Raw genomic sequence first — 25,147 nt, forward strand, 5'->3', positions numbered from 1 at the left:
CTTAGATTTTTTGTTAATGGATTCAGACCTGAAATCATGAACTCTTCTGATACAACTACAAAAATCACTATCCACCAGCATTGTTCCAGTTTATTTTTTTAGGCAGAATTGTTTAAGTTTGCAACTATTTTAAATTATTCTTCTTGTTATTAAGCATCTTGGGATCAAAATAGTACCTATGTTAATTGCATCATAAATAAGTTAAAACTATTTCTAAGTACTTTATTGTCAGGAATCTACTGAAGAAGAGGTGCTTCTAGTATCTTTAAGAGGAAGACTCTAAACAGGATTCTAAGAACAGAGGGTAGAAGAGAAAGCTAAAAATCACCCATAGTGGCCTAAAGAGTCATTCTTTCAATTCAGTCAACAAATGGCCAGCTGCCAGAGTAAATGGAGGTAGAAGGGGTGAAAATGAGCCTTAAGGCTCATAAGGACTGAGCCTTAAATATGATTTTGAAGGCCGGAAAGAACAATTTTAAGCAAAGAGAAAACACCAAGGGAAACTTTTCCATTACTGATGAATGAGAAATGCATCCCGAGTTACATTAACTCAGCAAGTAAGTAGTATTCTCACAGTAGCTTACAGGAAAAAAGCTCTTGGCTTAGCAGAAACCAAAGAAATGAAGAGATGGAGGAGACTTTCAAGTTCCTGTTAGCACTGAGGGTCAGATGAGAAAGAAGCTGATGCAAGTGTAACGGGCAAGTTTCCTTCCTTCTAACAGAGCCCTGCTATGGGAGACTCATTTCTGTGTAGTTCAGTTGTATTTTACTCAGGTCTAGACAATCAGAGTGAATCACCCTAATCACAGACTCGTTCATGAATGGGTATGTGACCCAGGGTTGTCCCTCTCTAGGACTTTTTTGTTCTACGTGTACAGAGGGGAGGATGGGGAGAAACCAAGGAGGCAAGAGGGAATGAGAGGTTCCAACAATCCTACTGAGCCACAGGATCTGGTCATGTCCAAACTGAAATCAATGGTTCTCACCTCCCTAAGTGAGGGAAAACGGGTCAATCTGAGATAGTGACAGGACAAACATTCAAGAGGAAGTCTATGAAGATAGTCTTCCTGTTCACCACCTCCAGCACCTTACACTTTTTGGGAGAGGCAAAACATATGTAAACCATGACCACCATAGAACACAGGCATTTGCTGGCAAAATTATCTGGAAGAATAACAATTGGTTACATTTGAAAAGTTGGGTTTTCGAGACCCTTTTTTAATACTGTTTTAATATTGTATAGTAAGTAAATACTACTGGGGAAGCAAAAAAAAAGTTTTAAATGCTTTTTGATTATGATGCAAACTGGTAAAAACATTGTTAATGTTACATCATGTTTATAAAATAAAAAACAGATTACACAAATTACAAGTATTTTTATTGGAAGAAGATGCTATTTCTCAAATATCAAATGAAAGTTAAATTTTGTTTTCCTATGGTCTTTTTCATGGCCTGCAAATATAAAATAACAGTATTCTTCTAGAAGACTGATCCAGGTCCTTTCCCAAAGCATAAATATGCCCCTTTTAACTACGTATGAATAAAAGAAGTGCTCTAGGAAACAGGTCTGTGTACCTAAACAAGTACCAGATATTACAATAATCTGAGTGCAGAAAATGATGATACTTTAAGCTGTCAACCTTAGTAATCCTCTGGCAAATAAAAGTCACTACTTCATATTACTAATAACAAAAAAAGGAAATAAATTAATTTGCTATTTTTATAGAGTCAATGAAGTATTTACACATTCAATGAAACAGAGGTTTCTTCTTGAAAAGGAAAAAGCCCAAAATCCCAAATCTCCACGTCTTACCAGTGATGTTGATAATTCAGTAACATGCTTTTTTTCAAGAATTCTAACTTTTGTTTGTCTTCAGCTTTCTCTGTATGGTACGTTTTTGTACAAACAAGCTTACAGGTCTCCTCCTTATTAAATGTAAACTGTATTAAAATAAAGTGGAAAGCAAATTAAGAAAAAATATCCAGGTCCTTCGTGCCTGTAAAATAAATAGAGTAAAAGCACTGGTCTCCTTAAATTACTTAAGTGCATTAATATTGATAATAAACATATAGAAATTCCCCACAGATCAATCAGATTTAAATTTCAATCTTATTCTGTTTCTCTAAAAACCTAAGTCATCAATTTTTCTTTTAATAAGTAACAGTTTTTATTTTTATTTTTGATAATTTCAACTAACCCATCTCCTAAATATAAGTGAGCCCTAGGAGGGGAAAAAACCAACACATAGAACAAAACAACATCAGTATCTCCATAATAATGTCCCCTGATAATGTTTTGGAAATTATGGATTTGAAGACTTTCTATTAATAAACAGGTAAGGTTTTATGTCTATGTAGTCATTCAGTGGGTGTTTGTTAAGTGTCTCCTATGCACCAGGTGATGGAGGTTCAGCAGTGAACAACACAGGCTGTGATGACACAAGAAGTCGTCAAATCTGGATGTCTAGAATCAGAACAAATGTGATTCTTTTTACTCACATTTGAAGATTGTCAATTTTTAGGATGTTATGTAATAACAAAGCTGAAACAAAAATTGATAATTTTTTAAACCGAAGTTTAAAAACTAAGGAGTCCTCCAATTCTGGAGTCTAGGACTTATTTCATGAGCATGAACACACACACATTATATTATTCACAACATATTATATAATGTAGGTTTACTTTACCAGGGTCTATTTACGTCTTAATTTTAAAAATCTATTTCCTAGTTTTCTTAAGGCTATAATTTATTAAACTAATTATATATACTCCATAATGTAACTATATATAGTCCAATACACCTTTTAATAAATTCAAACTTTATTACAGGGAGTAAAAAAAAACCCCAACTTGCGTGTGTTTCACTTCAACGTAGTCCATCCTTTTATACATTATTTATTAAAGTCCCTAAACCAGTTACTGTGCATCCTCTGACAAATCAATGTCTCAAGTGTAGTTCACTGCTGCCACCTGTCAGCCAACAGTTTCGCTCTCAAGGCATTGCTATTCTGTGAATACAGCAATATTTACGTAAATATTTAACAGTTTAAATCTTATATGAACCTTACAGGTTCCATCTAAAAGACTGGGAAATGAAAAAAACAAACGTATACATACTAAGGAATCAGAGGGATAAGTGTCAAACTTAAAGCAGAGAGAGACATAATTAGTTACCACAAAAGTAGCAAATCTTACACCGCAGTCCGACGCTCACTGGGCTCAGGCAAGTCAACGGTGTGTTCAATCGTGAAGGAAAATAGCAACCCTAAAGATGACACTTAACCATCGTAATAAACGCTTATTACCTCACGTAACCCTCCCAACAGCCCTATGACGAAGTCTTCTTTGCTGACTCCTCCTCCGTCTTCCTCACCCATTAATACCAACTGCCCCAAGGCCCGGTCCTTGGAATTCTTCTCTTCACTATTTTTACCCACTCCCTTGGGGAGTTCATCAATTCCTGGCTTCAAATACCAACTATACACTAATGATTCTCAAATACATGTATCTAGGCTGAACCCCTCCTCCAAACTGCAGACACGTATCTTCAACTGTTAACTCAACATCCCTACTTGTATGCCTACCAAACATCTCACGTCATGTCAAAACAAACTCTTCCCCATTCCCTCCAAACCTGCTCTTCCCCCAGACTTTCCCATCTTAGAAAACAGAAACTCCACACCCCACATCCCACCTCTCGGCAAACTGTCGGCCCCAACTTCAAAACACAGCCAGTTTCTGAGATGCTGACCGCTTCACAACTCCCACCCTTACCCCAATGATCTGAGTCACCATCCAGTCATGCATATTTTCATGACTGATTGTGAGAGACTCCTAACTTGCCTCCTGGCTTCTCACTCTCCCACGGTCCATTCTCACTGCAACAGTCCTGGTGATCCTGTTAAAATCTAACCCTACCCAAAACCCTTCAATGCTAACCATCTTGCCCAGATGTACAGGTCAAAGTCTTTACAATGGCCTACGAGTGGGCTACACGATGTGGTCCTATTACTCCTTTGCCCTCATTTCCCACTATTCTCTGTCTTGCTCACCTGCTTGAGTCGCACCAGTTTTTCTCTGTACCTTGAATACATCGGGCGAGCGACATCTCAGGACCTTTGCTTTTGCTGCTTCCTTCACCACATCCTCCCCTCTCCCCACGTATTCACATGGCTCACTCCCTTACTTGCTTCAAGTCTTTTGCTCACCTCTCAGGTGAGACTTTCTCTGGCCTATTTAAAATTGAAAATTCTCCATCCACCTTCCCTGATTTATCTTCAATAGTTCTTTCATCAGCAATTGACACAGCATGTGTTTCAGTAATTCGTTTTGTTTCCTTCTCCTCATCAGAATACAAGTCCACGAGGACAGAGACTTTTTTGGTTCACTGCTATACCCCACAACTACCACAGTGCCAGGCACGTGAAAGACATTCAGCAGTTGTGTTAACTGACTGAATGAGTGAATATGAGTGGTTAGACTTGAGATTTTACAATCCTATGATAGGCGGCTCCAGCTTCCCATAATGCACACGGTATCTTGCACTGTTTTTTTCCTGACCTCAGCAAAAGTCATCGATAAAAGATGGCAAAGCAGATTTGGGGTTTTGTTTTGTTGCTGGTTGCTACCATTATTTTTACTGCAGATCTAAAATAAGGCAAGATTCTTTGAAAAGAAAGGACAAAGAATCAATACTAAAATCACTGCTGAAAAATACATCAATACATTTATGGTTGCCCTGGGGAAAAAAATCTGATATCTTGGTCCCATGTTTCTGTTAACCTATGCCTTGATCTTAAGAAATGCTTGCTCTGTCTCTTTAAGCTTGGGGCTTAAAGAACTTGTTTTAGCACAAATCTTGATCCTAAAAAATTCTAGAAAACTCCGGGAAAATGTTAGGTGTACATTCTTTCTCCATTTTAAAACACTCCTTCTGTTCTTCTATTTTACCTCAACTCCCAGGACAAAATTAAATCTGAAAAGCACTAGGCCTGGGCTTCCCTGGTGGCGCAGTGGTTAAGAATCCGCCTGCCAATGCAGGGGACACGGGTTCGAGCCCCGGTCCGGGAAGATCCCACATGCCACGTAGCAACTAAGCCCGTGAGCCACAACTACTGAGTCCGCAAGCCACAACTACTGAAGCCTGCATGCCTAGAGCCCATGCTCCACAACAAGAGAAGCCCACGCACCGCAATGAAGAGCAGTCCCCGCTCACCTCAACTAGAGAAGGCCTGCGCACAGCAACAAAGACCCAACGCAGCCAAAAAAAAAAAAAAAAAAAAAAAAGCACTAGGCCTAAAAGAAGGGTCTTTTGCATAAGCAAGGCATAATCTTTACATAAAAATAAATGAACCCTGAGTAGAAGCCTACTAAAGAAGTAATTTGCCTTTAAAGTCTACACCAAAGGGACAAAACTTCTCTATGGATTTTCATATTTTGCTGTTTACTGTTAGAGACTCCTGTTGTCCCTCAAGTTCACTGAAAGTGTTACTGATGCTCTTCCCGCCTTCCAACATTTAAGATCAAGGCATAAGTAAACAGAAAGATGGGACTGAGAGACCAAAGGAGTATTTTAAGGTAGTTATACAATTTAATAAATATGCTGAAAATCACCCTCTGCTATAAAAAGAATGCAACAATTTCCAAAGTAATCTTTCAAAATATCACATCAGGGAAATATGATACAATTAATATGCTTGCCCTACTCAATACCACCCATGTCCATATATTTTGAGTTCCTTCTTTTCCAGTGACTTCATCTCATTAGGCCTTCAAATCTACTGTCTTTGAAAAATTAAAAAAAAAACAAACTCTGGCATCTTTACAGTAGAAAATCTCAAATTAAAACATTTTAAGAGGACATATTTACGGCTGAAAACTATGAACCTGTAGTGAATTAAAGGTGTACAATTATGTCTTCCCCCAGTGCTTCACGGTGTAGATACGGTGCTGGAGTAAGAGGGTTAATGGGACTAACCGAGGCTTTTTGGGGATTTGCTGGACAGATGCTCAACGTAGTAAGGGCCAAGGGAGACAGACGGTGGTGCTTAGTGAGAAAGCAGGCAAGGCAGCCAATCATGGGGTCACAGAATAGACGGGTGTGACACCAAGAGAGGGAGCTGTTAGGCTGGGGTCAGGTTACAGTCACTGAAATGAGTGTGCCCACATGGACAGATGCCCACAGAGTTAAAGAAAAATGCACAGTGCAGGATAATATTTTAAAACATAAACACACACATTTAATTCTATTTATATATGCTTGTAAGTACATGGAAAATTTCAGGAAAGATTAACAAGAAACTGTGATGTGGAACAGGGCGGAGGGGGAAGAGAAACTTACTTTTCTTTTTATAGTCTGTACCATTTAGTTTTATATACGGTGATACATTATTATTATAAACTAGTTTAGGGACCTCCCTGGTGGCGCAGTGGCTAAGACTCCACCTGCCAATGCAGGGTATACGGGTTCAAGCCCTGGTCCAGGAAGATCCCACATGCCGTGGAGCAACTAAGCCCATGTGCCACAACTACTGAGCCTGTGCTCTAGAGCCCGGGAGCCACAACTACTGAGCCCATGTGCCACAACTACTGAAGCCCACGCGCCTAGAGCCCATGCTCCGCAACAAGAGAAGCCACCACAGTGAGAAGCCCGCGCACCACAACGAAGAGTAGCCCCCGCTCGCCGCAACTAGAGAAAGCCTGTGTGCAGCAACGAAGACACAACACAGCCAAAAATAAATAAATAAATAAATAAATTTAAAAAAATAAAAAATAAAAAAAATAAACTAGTTTAATTTTTCTAAAAGAGAGAGATATATTAGTCTTTGTGCAGCAGGAGAGCAGACAGAAAATGAACACGGGACTGTGAAATTCAGAAGGATAACAGGCTTAAAAGATAACAGATTTAAAAGGCAGAATAATTCTGGATGATGAAGTACATATACTGAAGAGAATATCTTATAGTGTGCTTAGCTTGGTTCAACTGATGTCCTAAAAATGTATCAAAGATGTACCAAATATACTTCCACTGATCAAAACGGAAAGGTTAGCTTCCCCAAAACCCAATGGGAAAGCTGAAGTAGTGCTGTATCTGCTAATAGGGAAATTCTAGGGAATCTGTCCCCAAATGAAGCTGCTGGGACAACTCTTCATAACTGAAAGCTGGGTTCCAGGTCCCTCTGTAAGGTGAGGCAGGGAGTCTGAGCACTTTTAGGCCACCACATTATCATTTATTGGTATAATACTGACTGTAGGAAATGTTCCTTTGAACAAACTTATTTATGACATGTCGTGAGAAGGGGAGGGATCCTTCTAAACTGTGACTTTAAGAAATTTTTCCTGGATGCAAAAGAGAAATGAATTCCTTCTTAGCTAAGTTATCACAGGCTTTTCTACAAGGGGGGAAAAAAAAAGAAAAAAGATGCAACTAAATAACTTTTATATAACACTGAATACAAACCTTATATGGTGACGGTTCAATTCTTTCCCCAAATAATACCTGACCTAGATTTTCAGATGGGCGTTTTCCTTCTGATGCTTGGCAAAAATCAAACCTGCGGGCAAGAATATTTAAGTTTTTAAGCATAAAAGGAAGCAGTGAGATATCAAACGCCTAGCCAACCTAGAGGACAGATTAGGTACTGATCACTCCAGCAGCTCTAGTAGATGAATAAGAAATATATTCCTACTCCAAGTTCCATGTACCACATCTCCCCAAAACAAAACAAAACAAAAAATCTGAAAATTATGCCTCAGAATGCTTTGATTTTTCAATAATACTTTTATTAAGATGTAAATTATAGAATTTTAAAAATGGACACATTATAATTTATTGTTGTTCATTTCAATGATAAAATTATTTACATCCTAGTCTTCCAGGGAATTTTGCATAACTCACCTCCTGTTATCTTTCTAATTCAAATATTTACTTAATGCCATTTCAAGAAGATGTATCAACTACATGGGTTTCCGTCTCATCCCAATATACTGGCCAACATGAAAAGCAGGCTAGACAGACCCTCCGAGAACATGGAGCTGTGGCGAGGCCATAACCAGGCAGCTGTAAGCTTCTCTCTGTGCTATAATTTCCTTGTATTACTAACCAAATTTTCATAAAGTTTTGTTTGAACGTTACAGCCTAATTTCAACCTTGCTATAGAATATTAAAGGGCAGTTCTGTGCTCACCATGGTCACCACGGTTGAGACCAGCACAGTGATGGCTACAGACTAGTTAGATCCCTAAGAGGAAGATGAATCTTGGGTGATAAAAAACTGGGGCTGGGAAGTCCCCAAATGAGGAGTCTCCATCTACTGGATATAAGAGATTCACTGAGTTTTCCCAAGAATAGCCACAAAGATTTAAGAAGAGAGATTTATTTAACAAAACAAAAACTAGAGAAAGTCTCCAATAGTTACATAAATTATGGTCCATTCATTCATGAAATTTGTATTCTCTTCTTACACATGTTTAGGCACATGGATTCTGGTAGGATAGTCAAACTTTTTGTGTGTGTTTTCTACAGTAAACATATTTTCTTTCAAAACTCTTAAATACCAGAGAAATTTAGAAGCCAACTAAAATTTAGGAACATATTTTATACCCAGTATGGCACATAGTGCTCAAGTGAACAAAGGATATTTATGCAGCATTTTTTATAATATCAAAAAATGGAAATAATGAAATGCTCATTAAATAGAGAATTAGTGAAACAAATCATACACAGACTCTATACGATCTCTACAAAGGGATAATAAACAGCTACTAAAAAGACTGAGGTAGCTGTGTATTAACATAGAAAAGATGTCCACAGAGATTCAGTGAGAAAAACAAGGTGCAAATAAAATATATAAACCTACTTTCATTTAAAACAAAAATGTATAAATGTGGTTGTGTATGTTATAATAAGCAGAGAAAAAATGCAGGGGGCAGACAACAAAGCAGTTATTTCTGGGGATTGATTATGTGGGACATATGGATTTTGTTTACAACTATGTGGGTTTTTTTATAATCAAAAAAATTAAAACAAAATGGCTATTTGTCCAGTCAGGTAAAAGAGGAAATCCACTATTTTAGTTGGTGCTTCTGTTGCATTGCAAAGTGACATCAACAGATCACATTTCACATTTTAACCCTACCTTAGAACTAAACAATACCCCTTTTAAAAATGTTTTCAGGCCCCGTACATTTTTTAAATGCATATGAATTTATCCATAACTGTGGAGAAAGTAAAGTTCTAAATGTACAAAATTCTGATGAGTCATAAAATTTCATATAAAAACCAAGCTGAAAAACTTACGCTGTATATTCATAAGGGAGAACAGATTCCACTGAGTCAAGCCTGTTCACAAATAGTTCTATTTCAGCCTGAAAATGAAGAAACACAGAATTAGAATATAAACAACTAGAGACCAAAACTTAGGTCATGCCTAGAATTAAAAAGGAATTTGACTTTTGAAATGAGAAATTTTATGATATCCAACTCACTTTAAAAAATTACTTATAAATCCATTCACTGAGTAGATTTATATGCATTTAAATTACAATAAAATAATTTTCACTTGCAAATGTCTCCAATAGTTTCTAAATGCTTTAAGTTCTAAAAATTTCTAAAAAATTAAATAAGTATTTAAATTAAAGAAGGTATCATTCACTACATCAATATAGATTGTTTTTAAAAATCTGGTTTTCAAATTCAGTATTTCATTCTGCAGTACAAAGATAATTTTTATTTTTAAACAGTTTTATAAAAACATTCTCGGGGCTTCCCTGGTGGCGCAGTGGTTAAGAATCCGCCTGCCAGTGCAGGGGACATGGGTTCAAGCCCTGGTCCGGGAAGATCCCACGCGCCGCAGAGTAACTAAGCCCGTGCGCCACAACTACTGAGCCTGTGCTCTAGAGCCCGCAAGCCACAACTACTGAAGCCTGGACGCCTAGAGCCTGTGCTCCACAGCAAGAGAAGCCACCGCAATGAGAAGCCCGCACACGGCAACAAAGAGTAGCCCCTGCTCGCTGCAACTACAGAAAGCCCGTGCGCAGCAACGAAGACCCAATGCAGCCAAAAATAAATAAATAAAATAAATAAATTAAAAAAAAACACACAAAACATTCTCACAGCATTCAAGGAATGCTGTCAACAAGAAGAAAAAAAGAAATGGATGCATCCAAGAAATATTTTGAAAATAAATGTAATAGGACTGATGGGTTTTATGTGAGAGTAAAGATAACACACGCCTTAAGTTTAAAGACGAGAGATGCTTTAATTTTCTCATTTTGACAAGTTACAAAAGGGACACTGGAAGAGGATTAGGTTTGAGGGGAGAGATCATGAGTTTGTCTTTAGACATGTTTTGTTTGAAGTGCCTTTGAGATACCTAAGTATAGAAGGATAAACAGTCATGGCATTCAGAAAAAAAATCTGGAGATATGAATTTGAGACACATCTGCGATTAAATTCAATATGAGACCACTAAACTTTGGCTAAAAATTTTTAAAAGCTATAACACCTGTGGCTCTTTGAAATGTGAAGTGGTTACAACCTTTTGGAAAGCAAAATACATACATTCTTGCACCCAGCAATCCTACTTATGAGAACTTATCTCCTAGGAATAAAATCATGTGTGCACAAGAGATCATGTATAAGAATGTACCCTGCAGACTTGTTCATTAAAAAACTAGAAACATATTGTAGTATGCCTGTTGATAGTAAATTAGCTATTAAAATAAACACCATGGGACCATTAAAAAAAAAAAAAAGAAATGTTGCCAGGTAGGTAAGAAATTTCTAGATCAATTGTACTAGAAACACAATCTCATGCTCTTAAGCAGACAGGAGACAGACAATGACGACATGGTTTAATTCTGGAGGACTGCTTTGATCAATTTGAGAATGCTTAACTACAAAGGTAGTAACAGAGAAGAAATTCATAAAGACCAAATCAAGTTCAGCAACAGGGGAGAGGGAGAACAGCTGTACCAACTTCCTAGGAAATATGGGCTAACTCAAAGCCACACCTTTCTACTGAAGCTCCCAGGATTTCTTCAACATATATTTGAAGTTCCAAAGGAACTTGTACCCATGTACCCACTCTCCCAGTAGGGGCTCATTGCTACTCAATACAGAATTCTTTAGTTGAAAATGTCAGTAAGTAATCTGTGCCCTGAAGTACTTTTGGTACTAACCAAAAACAATTAAATAGGAGCTGTTTACCTGTATTTTATAGGGTTAGATCACTATGGCTGCCTCTGGACTCTGATCTGAGGCTACCTGGAAGGGCATAAAGCCACACTTGCCATTTTGATCTCATTTACTAGTGCTGTCAGCAGTCCGCTATACCTGTTAGTACCCCAAAAGTGAGACAAGATGTTCAACGTACAAAAACTAATAATACACTGTCATTGGAAAGACAGCAAAACACAGTGGGCAAAAGTAGACCTCTGGGGCCAGTTTGCCTGGGTTCAAATCCCAGCTCTACCACTTATACTTGGTCAAATTATTTAACATCTCTGTTTCCTCATGGGCGCTTCAGTTTCTTTATCTGCAAAATGGGGATAACAGTAACTACCTCACAGAGGTATGAGGATTAAATGAGTTAACACTTATAAAGTATGTCAAACAGTGCCTAATACATGAAGTGCTATGTATTTGTTAAGTAAAGAAAACCAAATAAATTTAATGATATTCAGAATAGGGAATGCCTAAACTACACTGCTCATCCACTAAAATGCTCATCCAACATTCATGATATACAATGGAAGACATTAGCCTTTGTACACGGTACTGAAAACAAACATAAAACCCCTAAAACCGTACTCAAATAAAATGACAACTCAACGGTAACACTGTCTCAAACACAAAAATAGTTTAACTGTGTCTCCTTGTACAAAATATTCAAGACTATATCACTGGTCTTTTTGGCTAAGAAGATAATAGGACATGATATTTAAGCTTACAGAATGCTTGAGTAATTATCACAAATTTATATGACTGTTGTGAAGGCAAAATTCCCCGTTGATAGCTTACTCTGCCAAAATAATTTTCACTAATTATAAGGGGTTAACACTGCTATGAAGATACACCAGAATCCAAGCGCTCTATTTAATGTATCTTAATGAAGACTGAAAGTTTCTAAAAAGCTAATGCAGTTCACATCTTCAGATTTCTTTCTAGGGAGGAATGCAGCTATTATATTCTACACAACTTTCTATGTTTTGAGTCTCAAAATCCATAGATCCACATTTTCATCACATAAGCTAACTCTCTTGTGCCACAATTAAGCATATTCCTTACTCTCAGTACAAAGAAATTAAGAACACAGACTCTGAAGCTAGGCTGCCTGGGTTTAAATCCTGGCTCTGACATTTACTAGCTATGTGATCTTGGGGAAGTTTCTTCACTTCCCTGTGCCTTGGTTTTCTCATTTGTAGAATGGAGGTAATAATAATCCCTGTTGCAACTGGTTTTTAGAAGATTCGAGAACAGTGCCTGTCACAAAGTACTAGGTAAGTATTTACTATTATGCAGCAACGTCCAATAGAACTTTAAGCCATGATGAAAATACTCTCTATCTGCTCTGTCAAATACAGTAGCCACTAGCCACACGGGGCCATTGGTCACTTGAACCGTGGTCAGTGTGGCTGAAGATCTGAATTTAAATTTTTATTTAATTTTACATTTAAAAAGTCACAGGAGGGGGCTTCCCTGGTGGCGCAGTGGTTGAGAATCTGCCTGCCAATGCAGGGGACATGGGTTCGAGCCCTGGTCTGGGAGGATCCCACATGCCGCGGAGCAACTAAGCCCGTGAGCCACAACTACTGAGCCTGCGTGTTTGGAGCCTGTGCTCCGCAACGGGAAAGGCCGCGACAGTGAGAGGCCCGCGCACCGCGATGAAGAGTGGCCGTCGCTCGCCGCAACTGGAGGAAGCCCTCACACAGAAACGAGGACCCAACACAGCCATAAATAAATAAATAAATAAATAAACTAAAAAAAAAAAAAAAAAAAAAAAAGTCACAGGAGGACTTCCCTGGTGGCGCAGCGGTTAAGAATATGCCTGCCAATGCAGGGGACACGGGTTCGAGCTCTGGTCTGGTAAGATCCCACATGCCGCGGAGCAACTAAGCCTGTGTGCCACAACTACTGAGCCTGCACTGTGGAGCCCACAAGCCACAACTACTGAGCCTGCATGCCACAACTACTGAAGCCTGCAAGCCTAGAGCCCGTGCTCCACAACAAGGGAAGCCACTGCAATGAGAAGCCCACACACCGCAAGGAAGAGTAGCCCCCGCTCGCCGTAACCAGAGAAAGTCCACATGCAGCAACGAAGACCCAGTGCAGCCAAAAATAAATAAATAAAATAAATAAATTTATTTAAAAAAAAAAGTCACAGGCATCTAATGGCTTCTATATGGGACAGCACAGTAATGGAAAAGAATAAAATGCTGCTTAGTACCCTTTATATACCCTCTTCATATACTTAATATTTTACTCTAGTCATTGCAATCTTCCCTCTACTTGGAAAAATAACTCGAATGTTAGTCTATCCCAGAGGTTGGCAAATTTTTTTCTTAAAGGGCCAGAGAGTAAATATGTTAGGCTTTGCTGGACAAGCGGTCTCTGCCGTTGTAGTACAAAAGCAGCCACAAACATTACATAAGTGAATGAGCCCAGCTGTAGCCCAATAAAACTATTTACGGGGATTGAAATTTGATTTTCATGTAACTTTCACTCATCCCTAAATATTCTTTCTCTTCTAATTTTTTTCTCATCGCTTAAAAATGTAAACACAGCTCTTAGACTGAGGACCCTACAAAACAGAGAGCAAGCTGGACTGGACGCCTAGCTCACCCTTGGCTCTGTTTACCAGGTATTTTTCAACGTTCTGTAAACTCATATCTTAGGAAACCCAAAACAGGGCAAGAGGTTCACAGATCTGATGCCATTTAAAAACAATTTTAGGACACTGTTGAAGAGCATATAAATTTAGGGTAAAAGTGTCTTCCATTTCTACCCAATGGATGCGGCAAGAATTTATGCTTAGCCTATGATGTTCTCTCTGAAGTTTCATGGTACATCTCTTAGCTGTAGGATTATAAGATTGAAGGAAAACCTTATTCTCATTTTCTGACTTCTCTCATCTCTCCTTTCTTAATCTTTCAAAACGGAAAGGTCTTAATCTTTTGAATCATCTATCTCCTTGATCATGCCAGCTGCTTTTCTCGGGACCTTGCCCTACTCTCACATCTTTCTTAAAAGGTATAGCACTGAGAATTACAGGCAGAATTCAAGGTACAGACATCAAAGCTTCATATATGTATAGAATGACATTGTTACTTTTCATTAGCCTTTTTGGCCAAAAGCATAAATTCTTCAATGACACTCTTCATCTCTTTCCAATGTTCTGTAACTGATAGTTTAAAGCTCATCACCTCAAATATATAATTAACTGTTTTTCTTCAAATATACTTTAACTTGTCCATGACCAAATTAATTTACTACCTTTTGTTCTCTCATATAACTTTAAGAGAGCTTCTGGAAGTATATTCCCAGTGGCTTTATATTATGTTGATACAAGAGTTTAAATACTACTAGCTAATTAAAACATTTTACATTCATTCTTTTTGCTAAATTTAAGATCCAAATTAGCCTCAGGGACTTCTGGAAGTCTGTCTCCATTTTTACTATTCCCCATGGTTTATTCCCTACCCCTGCTTGCCCTTAAGCTAACCCACACCACTTGAAATTCCAATTTAACCTTTTTAAAAAACAATCTTGTCAAAACTTTAGACATCAAATTCACTGGCTCCCTCTTAAGTCTACTTTAAGTCTCTGAAGCAAACTCTAGAAGCCAGGAAAATTTCTCTTTCAGACACCATGCTAGTCTTCTGCTTATATAATTTAGTATCATTTAAACTGATTATTACCACACTTATTCCATTTCAGTCTATAGCCCAAAGACCCACACACCCTCCCTATTTTCTTATTTGTACATTGTTAGTTTTTATCCATCTCACACTTGGCATTTTGTCTACTATCAACTCCCCATTAAATTTACCTTATCTATCAACTTTTCCTGATCTGGTGAAGTAGCTTCAAATTCTACTCCAATAACAAAAATGTTAACGTCACCGAAGAAGCATGTTTTTCAGCCTTGCTGTGTGATTCATAAGGATGTCTACAATTATCAAGGTCTGTCCACAAAATTTTCCAAACTATTGAGAGCAAAATTCAAAAACAATTCTTCTCACAAATCTTTCACCTAAAAACAAAACTAATTTTAACACACAGCACATAAATAGGGAACACAACTTCAGTTTGGAGGGAGAACAGAGTCAGACTGCTGGGTTCATTTCAAATCCTAGGTCTACTGCTAATAAATATGTGCTTATGGGCAAGTAATTCTGAATGTGAGGAATGAATGATGTAATAATAAAACAGAAAATGATATAGAAGCTGGTTTATAGTTGGCACACAGTAAGTTAAATGTTTAACTATAAGCTAGATAAAGATAGCTATTATTACCTATTATTTTAGAGAAGCTGGACCTTCCTCAATACAAATATGTATTAGTATAAGGATAACCTTGAGGGTTTCTGTTGAGAGGCCCTCCTTCCTCCCTCCCATTAAAGGACACTAAGGACAGTGGCTTCTGATCTACTGTTTATGCCTCTTCATTACTCCCTTCTTGGCCATCAGTCTAGGGAAGGGGAAGATAATTATCAAGCTCAATTCTCATAATAGCCTTATGAGCTAGGAATTACTTGCTCTACTTTAAGACAAATAAGTACAAAAACTGGACTGCTGGCTCAAAAAAGTGAGTAAACTCAACTGCTGCTACCACTTTTAATTTTTGCTGCTCTCAGTCCTCCACTTTTCTTCCTTCTAGTCTCTTCTGACACTTTTCCACACTTACTTTTACAGGAAAGTTGGTCCATCATAGATCTCACCACTAAATTATGGACCTTTTTCCGTCGCTGGGTGAACTAATCAAAACACACCTTGGATACTCAGTTCATTTTGGCTATTTCTGTAGCACTTTCATTCATTCTTCCTTTTTTAAACTGTGAGAATTTGAAAATTTAAGATTTATCTCATTTAAAACATGCTAAGAATTGTAAATTTAAACTGAAACATTTAACACAGAATAGAGCAATTTACAACATATTTGTAAATAATGCTACATTTACAACACTCTATTTTAAATATTGACCCTTATAGTGAAACAGGAAAATTTCAAAAATATTATAAGTATTATAAGAATAATATTACGAGATCCTCGTAATATGACAATAGGACAAATGTTAAAAACAAGAAAGGAGAAAGGAAATGAGACTGCTAGTGAGTTTATGTGGTTTCATGAGGGGCAAAAGTATGTTACAAACACGACATTCATCCCTAAAAAATATAAATATACACACAGATAAAACAAATAGAAGAAAATATAAACAACTGTTGGCTCTAAGGGTCTAGGTGGATATACAGGTGATCATTATACTATTCTTTCAACTTTTTTGAATTTTGAAAATTGTCACAATGAAAAGTTGGAAAAAGAAAAGGCTTTAAAGATGAGAGTAGACTTCAGTCATACTATGAAGTGACAGAAGCCAAATCAAAGCAATAAGAAATAAAGACTAAAGAGTAAAGTTGTGTGTGGGAAGATGTTAGAAGCAGGAAAGATGACTTCAAAAGAAGTAATAAATAGGGGGAAATAGTAGAATTTGCAATATATGTGAAAACCCAAGAACATTCACAACAACAAACCCTGAAAAACCATGAGAAATTCATTCAATCAACACATTTATTCAAAGCCCATTACGTCCTGTACTAGACACCGTGAATGCCATAATAATATAAAACCCATGAATGGTTGCCTTTCAAAGAATTTATAATCCAGATGGGGAGATAGGGCACGCATTCAAGGAAGTAAAAGAAAAAAGTGGCAAAGCTATTTATGTGTTCTTAGGGTAACTAGTGGAATTTAGTTTTCTTATTAAAATAGCAATCGCTGTAAGAGGGCAATATTTGATTAATTTTAAGGTTATTTTCCATTCTAAACATCTTCTTTATTACCCATCCAAGAGTTAATTATGTGCATCTCCTTCTGGAGATAGCCAACTCCAAGATACCACTTACATGACTCAAAAGAGCCTTAAAGGTTACTTTCTTCACATTCCCACTTTCAAACTGTCCCAAAATGAGTTATTACAAGCATGAAAAGTTGTGACAACATTAACCATTTTAAGAAAGGTACAGATTAATCCTAAAGCAAGACTGTAAATTCTAAAGCAAGACATAGACAAAACAAGACTGATTACCACCCTAAGAAATCTTTTATGGAAATGCTTTTATTTAATTTAGAGCTCTATCATCTCCCTTTTACATCCTTCTCCTCCCAAACGTACAATTTTATTTCTAGTCCCCATCTGCCCACTCTACTTCTGATCCCAACTTTGGTCACAACTACACCCTATTTTATTACTTCAAAGCATGCCATGCTATAGGACTGCATTTCCCCCCTATTTCCTTGTTCCTTTGTGTTGATTCTGCTTTTACAACTGCCATCGTGTATGTCCCACCCGACACCTACAACTGTTTTTCAAGGTAGAAAGAAATCTCAGTGAAGAAATATGACTTTGTACAATGATCAAAGCAAGTGACTAGTCACAAAAGTGTCTGAGATACCAAGGTACAGCCATAGAAAAGGAAAACTATGGAAGCTTCAATTACTTTAATATTGGAGAAGCCCACAGTGGGAAAAAGTCTGAAGAAGGAAAACCTTGGCTCAGATATAATTTTAAAATCCCAATAGAAATGCTGGAACTCACAAATGGATGTTCATGAGCTTTGAGTTACCTGACCAACAATGCCCAGAAGCTGGTCTCCTAGACACTAAGGTTCTTCCTCCACTTCCCATCAAAAAATAAAATTTCAACTTTAAACTGTATCAGAGAAAGGAATAAACATAAAATGTGACTGGTTAAAAACCGATGACATAGGTAAAGAGCTTTTTGTTGTAACTGCAATAACTGTGGAAGTCCAGGATGACAAGCAGCCCAGGATCTGCAGGGCAGGGCAGGAGAAGAGGTACAGCGCTCAGCCTAAAAGACCCAAGAGTACCCCAATGTGGTGAAGAGCCTAGACTTCGGACTCAGGCACTCCTGGAGTTGCATCTTAGCTTTGCTACTTATGAGGTATGTTTGCTTGAGAGGGTACTGCATCCTACCCAGCTTCAGTTTCCCCATCTAAAAACCACAGGATTGTTTGGAGGATTAACTAAGATTAATATATAACTGGCACACATAAAGTACACAAATTGTAGTTTCTATCATTGTTATTAGCAAAGGGCACTAAATAGGTATGAAAGGTGAGAGTAAGAAGAACAAAGAAAAATATATTTCACCAATTTCTTACAAAGCCTTTCATCAATACTTAGTTAATTTTCATGGCAACAGACAATGGCCTTGCAGAGTACATATATTTAGGTAGCTACAATTAACTACAGTACAACACTACAAGGACACTGCCATAGAAAACTGCAAGGAAGAATAGAAGTAGGGGTTTGGGGAACTGGGGTCTAAGGCTGACTGAGCTCAGACCAGTTTCTAGGACTTATGTGTGTCTGCATGTGGAGCACGTGTCTGTGGTTTTGTTTCAGATGTTCAAGAACACACCTCTTGAAAAGGGCTTCCCTTTGTAGAGAGCAGTAGGACAGTATTTTATCTGTATCAACAACGCTTGCTTTCCTAATCCTAGCTCTCACATCCACTATAATGAACGATCACAGTTTTAAAATAGTTTTATTCAAAAATTTAATTTCTGAACACAAACCTTCTCAGTTCCATGTACTTTTTCACAGGAACAAAGAACAATCGTTGGAATGTGAATTTATCCAAAGTCATTCTTTCCAATGCCAGATTTCATATGTGAAACAATATCAGTAACCCTCACACACTGATTAGTTTCCAGTAGCTAAGAATCAATGCTCTTCTTCCAGAAAAAAACTATGAAAACATAAAACTAAACATCGATAAATATATACTGATTATATTGTTAGGTACACATGTAAATTATATTTTTTCTTTAAATATTTCTAAATCTTCAAAATCTCTATGGTCAAGTTAAAACAGGTAAATAATACATTCATTCTTGTGTTTGTTCAGAGCAACGTTGAGAACTGTTTTCTTAAATTTGACTAATTCCATATTTATAGGCAACTGCTCCCAAAATAACAGACACAGAATTTATTAAAAGCTTCTAAAAGTAACTACTGAGAAAGGAAATTTAAAAGTGTGATTCTGATTTTTTTATAAAAAAGTTGTTAAACTAATCCATTTAAACTTTTTTTTTTTTTAAAACACCAGGGAGGTATATTTGGTCATTTTTCCTTACTGGACAGGAAAGAAAATCTTACTCTTTCATCTAAGAACATGATCTGTTCGTGCACACACATCATCAAACAGTAAAAAAGTGGCAAATGTTTTCTAGAGTTAGTTGTTCATGTTGACAAGCCATTAAATAATTGCTTGAAAGTTAAAAGCAGCAAGGGTGAACTGCTCACTAACCTTCAGTTATCAGCCATTAGAATGCCATTCAGCACACTTAAGACTCAATCTAAAGGTAACTTCACATTTATCTATTCACTTCTGACCAGGGCTTATTCTACTTACTGCAGTCAACATATTATCCCCTGAGCTTAAGAAAGCAAAATGCTAGCAGAAAGGAATACCATGGTTCAATTCTTTAATACTGTGGTTTGAAAAACTAACAAAATAAGACAAATAAGAGAAGAGAATTGAAAGACAGAGAAACCTCAACAGCAACAAAAGCAATGCAGCATTAAAAAATGTTTTAGGTACCATCACATAGCTATTAAATTGACAAATAAAAACTGTAAAATACTGTGAAGACACATGGAATCATTTAGCTAATGGCATTGTAAATCAAACCTACCTTTCTTCAAAGAAACCTGGTGATATTAAATAGAGCTATAAAATTGCTTCTTGCCTTTGACCTAGTAATTTGTGAATATGCAATGAATTCCTGCTAAATACATTCTAGCAAAGTTACTTACAATAGAGAAAAATCGGGACCAATCTAAATGCCCTACAAGCAAGAAACAGCTAAGCAAACCATAGTATTGTAATACTACAATGAAATACTGTATAGTCAATGAAAATGTGCACTATGTTGATATTCAAATGTACCTGTAATGATAGCAAGCTAAAAAAAAAAAATAATAATAAAGGCACCGAACACACACTATTTATAAAGGCTAATGAAGATCATAAATCAGAAGTTAGAGGAATATGAATATGACTGGACTCCTGTTTCTATGCCAGTAAATTGAACATAAAATAATTTTGAGAGGAGAAAATGACCAAATCCTCAGGGCTCTTTTGATTGTCTCTCAATATATATAGTGAGCTAAATACAGGACATGGACTTCACAGGATATGTAAAGACTCTACTCCATAAATTACATTTATGCTGAAGATAAACTTGGTTCATCTCTACACTTATGAATATTGTATAATATTGCAACAATGATAAATATTGTACTTTCCCTCCAGGAAAGGCAAAATATCTTTCAAGGGGAATATATAGTAAGCAAATATGATTATCTCCATCTTACAGATGGAAGAACTGATAGAAATAGTATCAACGACTACCCAATTCCTCCAACTGCTGATTCCCTAAACTAAAAGCATCTCTGCAAATAATTATTCCCATTTCACAACTCCCATTTCCAATTTTTAAAATAAGTCCTTTCAACTTTTCTGACAGCGTAGACAAGACTGTCTTCCTTAACAAATATGGAATGGATGAGAAAAAAAATATTAATACCCTGATTGAAGTAATGAAAATTTAAACTGTTTACTGTTTTTCTCCTTTGAGAAGCAAAGAGAAGAAATATTAAAGTGTAATTCAAACTCCCTACACCAGTTAGTCAAATTCTAGGGAAAAACTGCTAAAAGTGCCTCTTTCTACTGGTCTAAGATCTGTTTCCACCGACCAAGATGTGAAAGCAGCTGGCAACAAAGACGAAATCCAAACATTTCAGAAAAATGGTCTTGCCTGTTTTATCCCTATACCTGTGAAAACTAAAAATCCAAAAGGACTCCCAGAAATTAATCAAAAGTTAACTAAAAAGTAACTACCTAAAGAAGGACCTGCTGAGGAAACAAAATTATCTAACTAGCAGACCACCTGTAAATTTCACTCATACTCATGTCTGAAGTCCATCTCAAATGTCACTTCCTCTCTGTAGCTTTCCCTGAAGACTCCAATCCGCAGATGTTTCCTCATTTGTGTTTTAGAGCACTTTGGACAGCCATCTTTTATAACATATCAGATTTTGATAACCTGTCATAAGCTTATGACCTCTGAGGTTCCTAGGAGACAGGAATATCTTTTTTGTGTCTAAGGCACTAGTTAGACAATATACGATTGCTGTTAAATTTAAAGACCAAATACTAAGTTTTAAAGGCTGATTACGAAAATATTTAATGGAAAAACCTGTGTGCTTGTGAGACTAGCTCTCTCTTCCACTTGGAAGTACTATTTTCTTTCAGTCAGAACTCTCAAAGAGTGAAAATTTCTTGCACTGCAAGGTACGAGAGTTACAGTATTCAAGCACTAACTGTTGATGTGAGTACACCTAAAAGATCCTTAGACATTTTTAGAGATCCAAGTTTTTAAACAGGAACTGTAAAATGCCATGAAAAGTTTAATAGCTTCTTTAGTGCCCTAAAATAAGCTCAAAATTCACAACTATAGTAAAGCTAGCAGTAATAAACACCAGCTTAAAAAAACCAAGCTTAGTAAATAAAACTACTCATAGATTGTAAAAGTTTGCTGAACGATTATTTGAACTGTTAAAAGTATTAACGGTTTCAAAGAGTTTCTTGCGCCCCAAAGGGTAAGTTTTAGCAACCTAAAATAACTGTGTATGTATACCTTCCTGCCCTCTACCTAATAACCTAAAAGCAGGGTACTTTACCTATGTCTCTTTTACTAGTGGTTAAACTGAAAACCTTGAGTTTAAGGTGGCAAGAGATCAAAGTTTTCAAGATCTGCCCTAGGAAGAAAACGCCGGTTTCTCCTGTTGTCTGCTCCTTTTAAGTGTTTAAAACAATCTCAGAGAAACTAGTGGGATCTTACATATTTTTTGCATATTAAAATTTTTTTTTACACTTAAATGGTAGACATTAACTGTCTCAACCATCACAGCAACTCCTTATTAATGCAGTTTACGCGGTTCTGGGTGTTAAATCCCACAAACAAGGAAGCGACTGCTAACCGTGAGGTTAAAACACCGAAGTCCTAGAAAGAACAAGTCCTCATAACCAACCAGGGTTCCATAAAAAGTAGAAAACGGGAAGCAATGAAAGTACAAGTTACTTGAAGACCTGGCCGTCCCCTTCCTTGGAGGCGGGACACGGGGCTGTGAGCGGACACTCGCCCGTGGAACGCTCGCTGACCTGCACGCCTCCAACGCCAAGCGAGCGCCGTACACACACAGTCCCTGTTCCGGGAAAACTGAACCCACCTGCTCGTGCTACCTGGCCCGCCGAGTCCGCCAGAATCTACCCCGCTACGGAGGCCGTTCCAGAGCCTGCGCCCCACAGCGCGGCCAACCCCACGCGCTTCTGGGGACACCCGACCGCACCCACTGCTACGCCCCCTTCCCCTGGGACGCCGGCTCCCCCCGGCAGGGGGAGGCTTCCTCTTCCGACTGTGCACCGGGGGGTCCGCCAGGCCGCACCCACCTTGCACTCGTCGCTCTTTTTTTCTTCCTCGCAGAAGTTGACGGGCGCCAGGCCGGGCAAGTAGAAGGCGGCGCTCCGACGCGGGCCCGGGGCCGCCCCCAGCAGGAGCAGCGACAGCAGCAACTGCCACCGAGGTGGAGACGGCGCCGACAGCCTCGCGCTCATAACGGCTGTTTCGGGGAAAGGGCAGCAGAGCCGCGGGGGGTGAAAAGGGAAGGAGGGACGGGGAGGCTCGGCGACGACAACCAGGCCGCCGGAGCTGAGCCAGGCCGGCCCCGCGACGGATAGTTCCGGTTGCGCTAGGAGACACCGCGGGTTCCGCAACAGACTCCGAAGCGGACCTGGACGGAGCATGCGCAGCACCGCCTGCACATGCTCAGTGAGAGCGGCCGCAAGCGCCCCGAGTTTCCGGGAGGGAGAGTGGAGGAAATCCACTTGCCAGGTTTTCAGCGGGTCGGCTGGGGTGTTTGCCGCGGGAGAGGGTCCAGCGCTCACGTTCTTGTTCCAAATTCCGATCTAGAGCCCCCTTGGGGCGTCGTGGAGCGTCTCACTTGCCCAGCGCCCCGTGCTTGCTGCCTTGCCCCGGTTTTCCACGGTTTCCTCACTACAGTGCCCAAGGCACACCAGCCCCTATTACAGAGGTGGTGCTCCAAAAAGTACTTGCTGATGGAGGCTGAGTTGGTGGAGGGAAGAAGTTTGGGAGACGGTTGGGTGCAGGATAAGGAAACCAATAGGGAGGAACTAGCCACAAATCTTCAAATAGACAGCTACTCAGAGGTGTGTCAACGGACAGGTTCCCAGCATTGGATGCGGTGGCTCATTCTTGCGTGGGACAGTGATTGTTTGCATAGACTAAACAAGATCTCTTTAAAGAGGTGAGTGGAAATGAGGTGGGGGGAAAAATGGGAGTAGACAAATAGGAGAAGGGAGTGTTGACATTTCTTTGCAAAGGAAGACAGGAGCACACCTGAGAGCCCAGTGAGAAATGTAGTTCCAGCAAAATAGAAATCTGGTATGATCATCCCTGGGCAAGTTTCTGTCACTTTTCCTATTGAAGTGATGCGATGTCCGTTTGTATATGCACAGACGTACTTGTGTGTGTTTGTGTGGTGCATTTTGAGTATTTTTCAAGGAGAAACTTGCTTTTCGTGACAAAGGAAAACACACAACATAGAAGATGTGAGTTAAATTTTATTCGGGGACTTTACTGAGGACCATAGCACAGGAGACCGCCTCTCAGATAGCTCTGAGGAACTGTTCTGAAGAGGTAAGGGAGGAGCCAGGATATATAGGAGTTTTTGGCTGGAAAAACACAGGTAGGCCAACATCAAAAGGTTACAGCTAAACACAGAGAACAGACATCTCAAGTTAAAGGTTTTAGTGCTTTTGTATGTATGAGAAGATGCAAGAATCTGAGTTCACTGAAATTATTCCTTAGATATGCATCTTAGCTATCCAGGGCCAGTGTATAAAGCACAGAATATTCCTGTTTTTTCTCCATCCTGAATTCCCCTCAGGGTGCACTGTTGGTGCACAACTGCAGTAGCGAATAGCTTGATCCTTGTAGAACTGGACTGGGGGGGGCAACAGTCTTTATAAAGTCAATTCCTTTGAGCTTTAGAGTTCAATCGAATCTGCCGAACAGGGCACCAACTTAGAGTACATAAGCAAGGAATCATAACCCAAAAGTACCTCCTGCTCAGAATTCAAGAATTGGCAAGTCAGGACTTCCCTGGTGGCACAGTGGTTAAGAATCTGCCTGCCAATGCAGGTGACACAGAGTCGATTCCTGGTCCGGGAAGATCCCACATGCCGCAGAGCAACTAAGCCCGAGCACCACAACTACTGAGCCTGTGCTCTAGAGCCCGCGAGCCGCAACTACTGAGCCTGCGCGCCACAACTACTGAAGCCTGTGCGCCTAGAGCCTGTGCTCGGCCACAAGAGAAGCCACTGCAATGAGAAGCCCGCGCACCGCAATGAAGAGTAGCCCCTGCTCGCCGCAGCTAGAGAAAGCCCGTGTGCAGCAACGAAGACCCAATGCAGCCAAAAATAAATAAATAAATAAAACTAAACTTTCATAAAGTTATTTTTTAAAAAAAGAATTAGCAAGTTTGCTAAGTGGACAATTCAGAAAAATATGGAGACCCATGCAATCCTATCTAAATTCTTGCGGGGATCTGCACATTTCCCCCCCGGAAAGTTTATAACATTTATTAAATTTTCAAAGGAATCTATGACCCTTTAAAAAAAAGGCTAAGACCCACTGTTCTATACTGTGGGATAACCAGAACAATGAAGGAATTCTTCCTTGCAAAGGTAGTTTGCACTATGAACTCCAGCTTTGGAACACTACTGTCTAGTTATGTGGACGTTGAGCAAGTTAA

At 38.8% G+C, this 25,147-nt stretch overlaps 1 protein-coding gene and 1 long non-coding RNA gene across 2 annotated transcripts in view; one reads left to right on the top strand and one right to left on the bottom strand.

The window, feature by feature from the left end:
• Positions 1–23,116, bottom strand: part of TM9SF2 (transmembrane 9 superfamily member 2) — a 57,299-nt gene extending 34,183 nt beyond the window's left edge. Inside the window, exons 1-4 of the mRNA XM_082434637.1 lie at positions 22,764–23,116; positions 9,298–9,365; positions 7,460–7,553; positions 1,814–1,941 (exon numbers count right to left, since the gene is read on the bottom strand). Of these exons, the coding sequence (XP_082290763.1) occupies positions 1,814–1,941; positions 7,460–7,553; positions 9,298–9,365; positions 22,764–22,928 (455 nt within the window). The 5' untranslated portion in view covers positions 22,929–23,116. The remainder of the gene's footprint in view (positions 1–1,813; positions 1,942–7,459; positions 7,554–9,297; positions 9,366–22,763) is intronic.
• Positions 1–25,147, top strand: part of LOC309647423 — a 290,446-nt gene that overhangs the window by 252,734 nt on the left and 12,565 nt on the right. The window lies entirely within an intron of this gene.

The sequence above is a fragment of the Balaenoptera physalus genome (genome assembly GCF_965194825.1).
Source record: "Balaenoptera physalus genome assembly, chromosome: 18".
Classification (NCBI taxonomy): domain Eukaryota; kingdom Metazoa; phylum Chordata; class Mammalia; order Artiodactyla; family Balaenopteridae; genus Balaenoptera; species Balaenoptera physalus.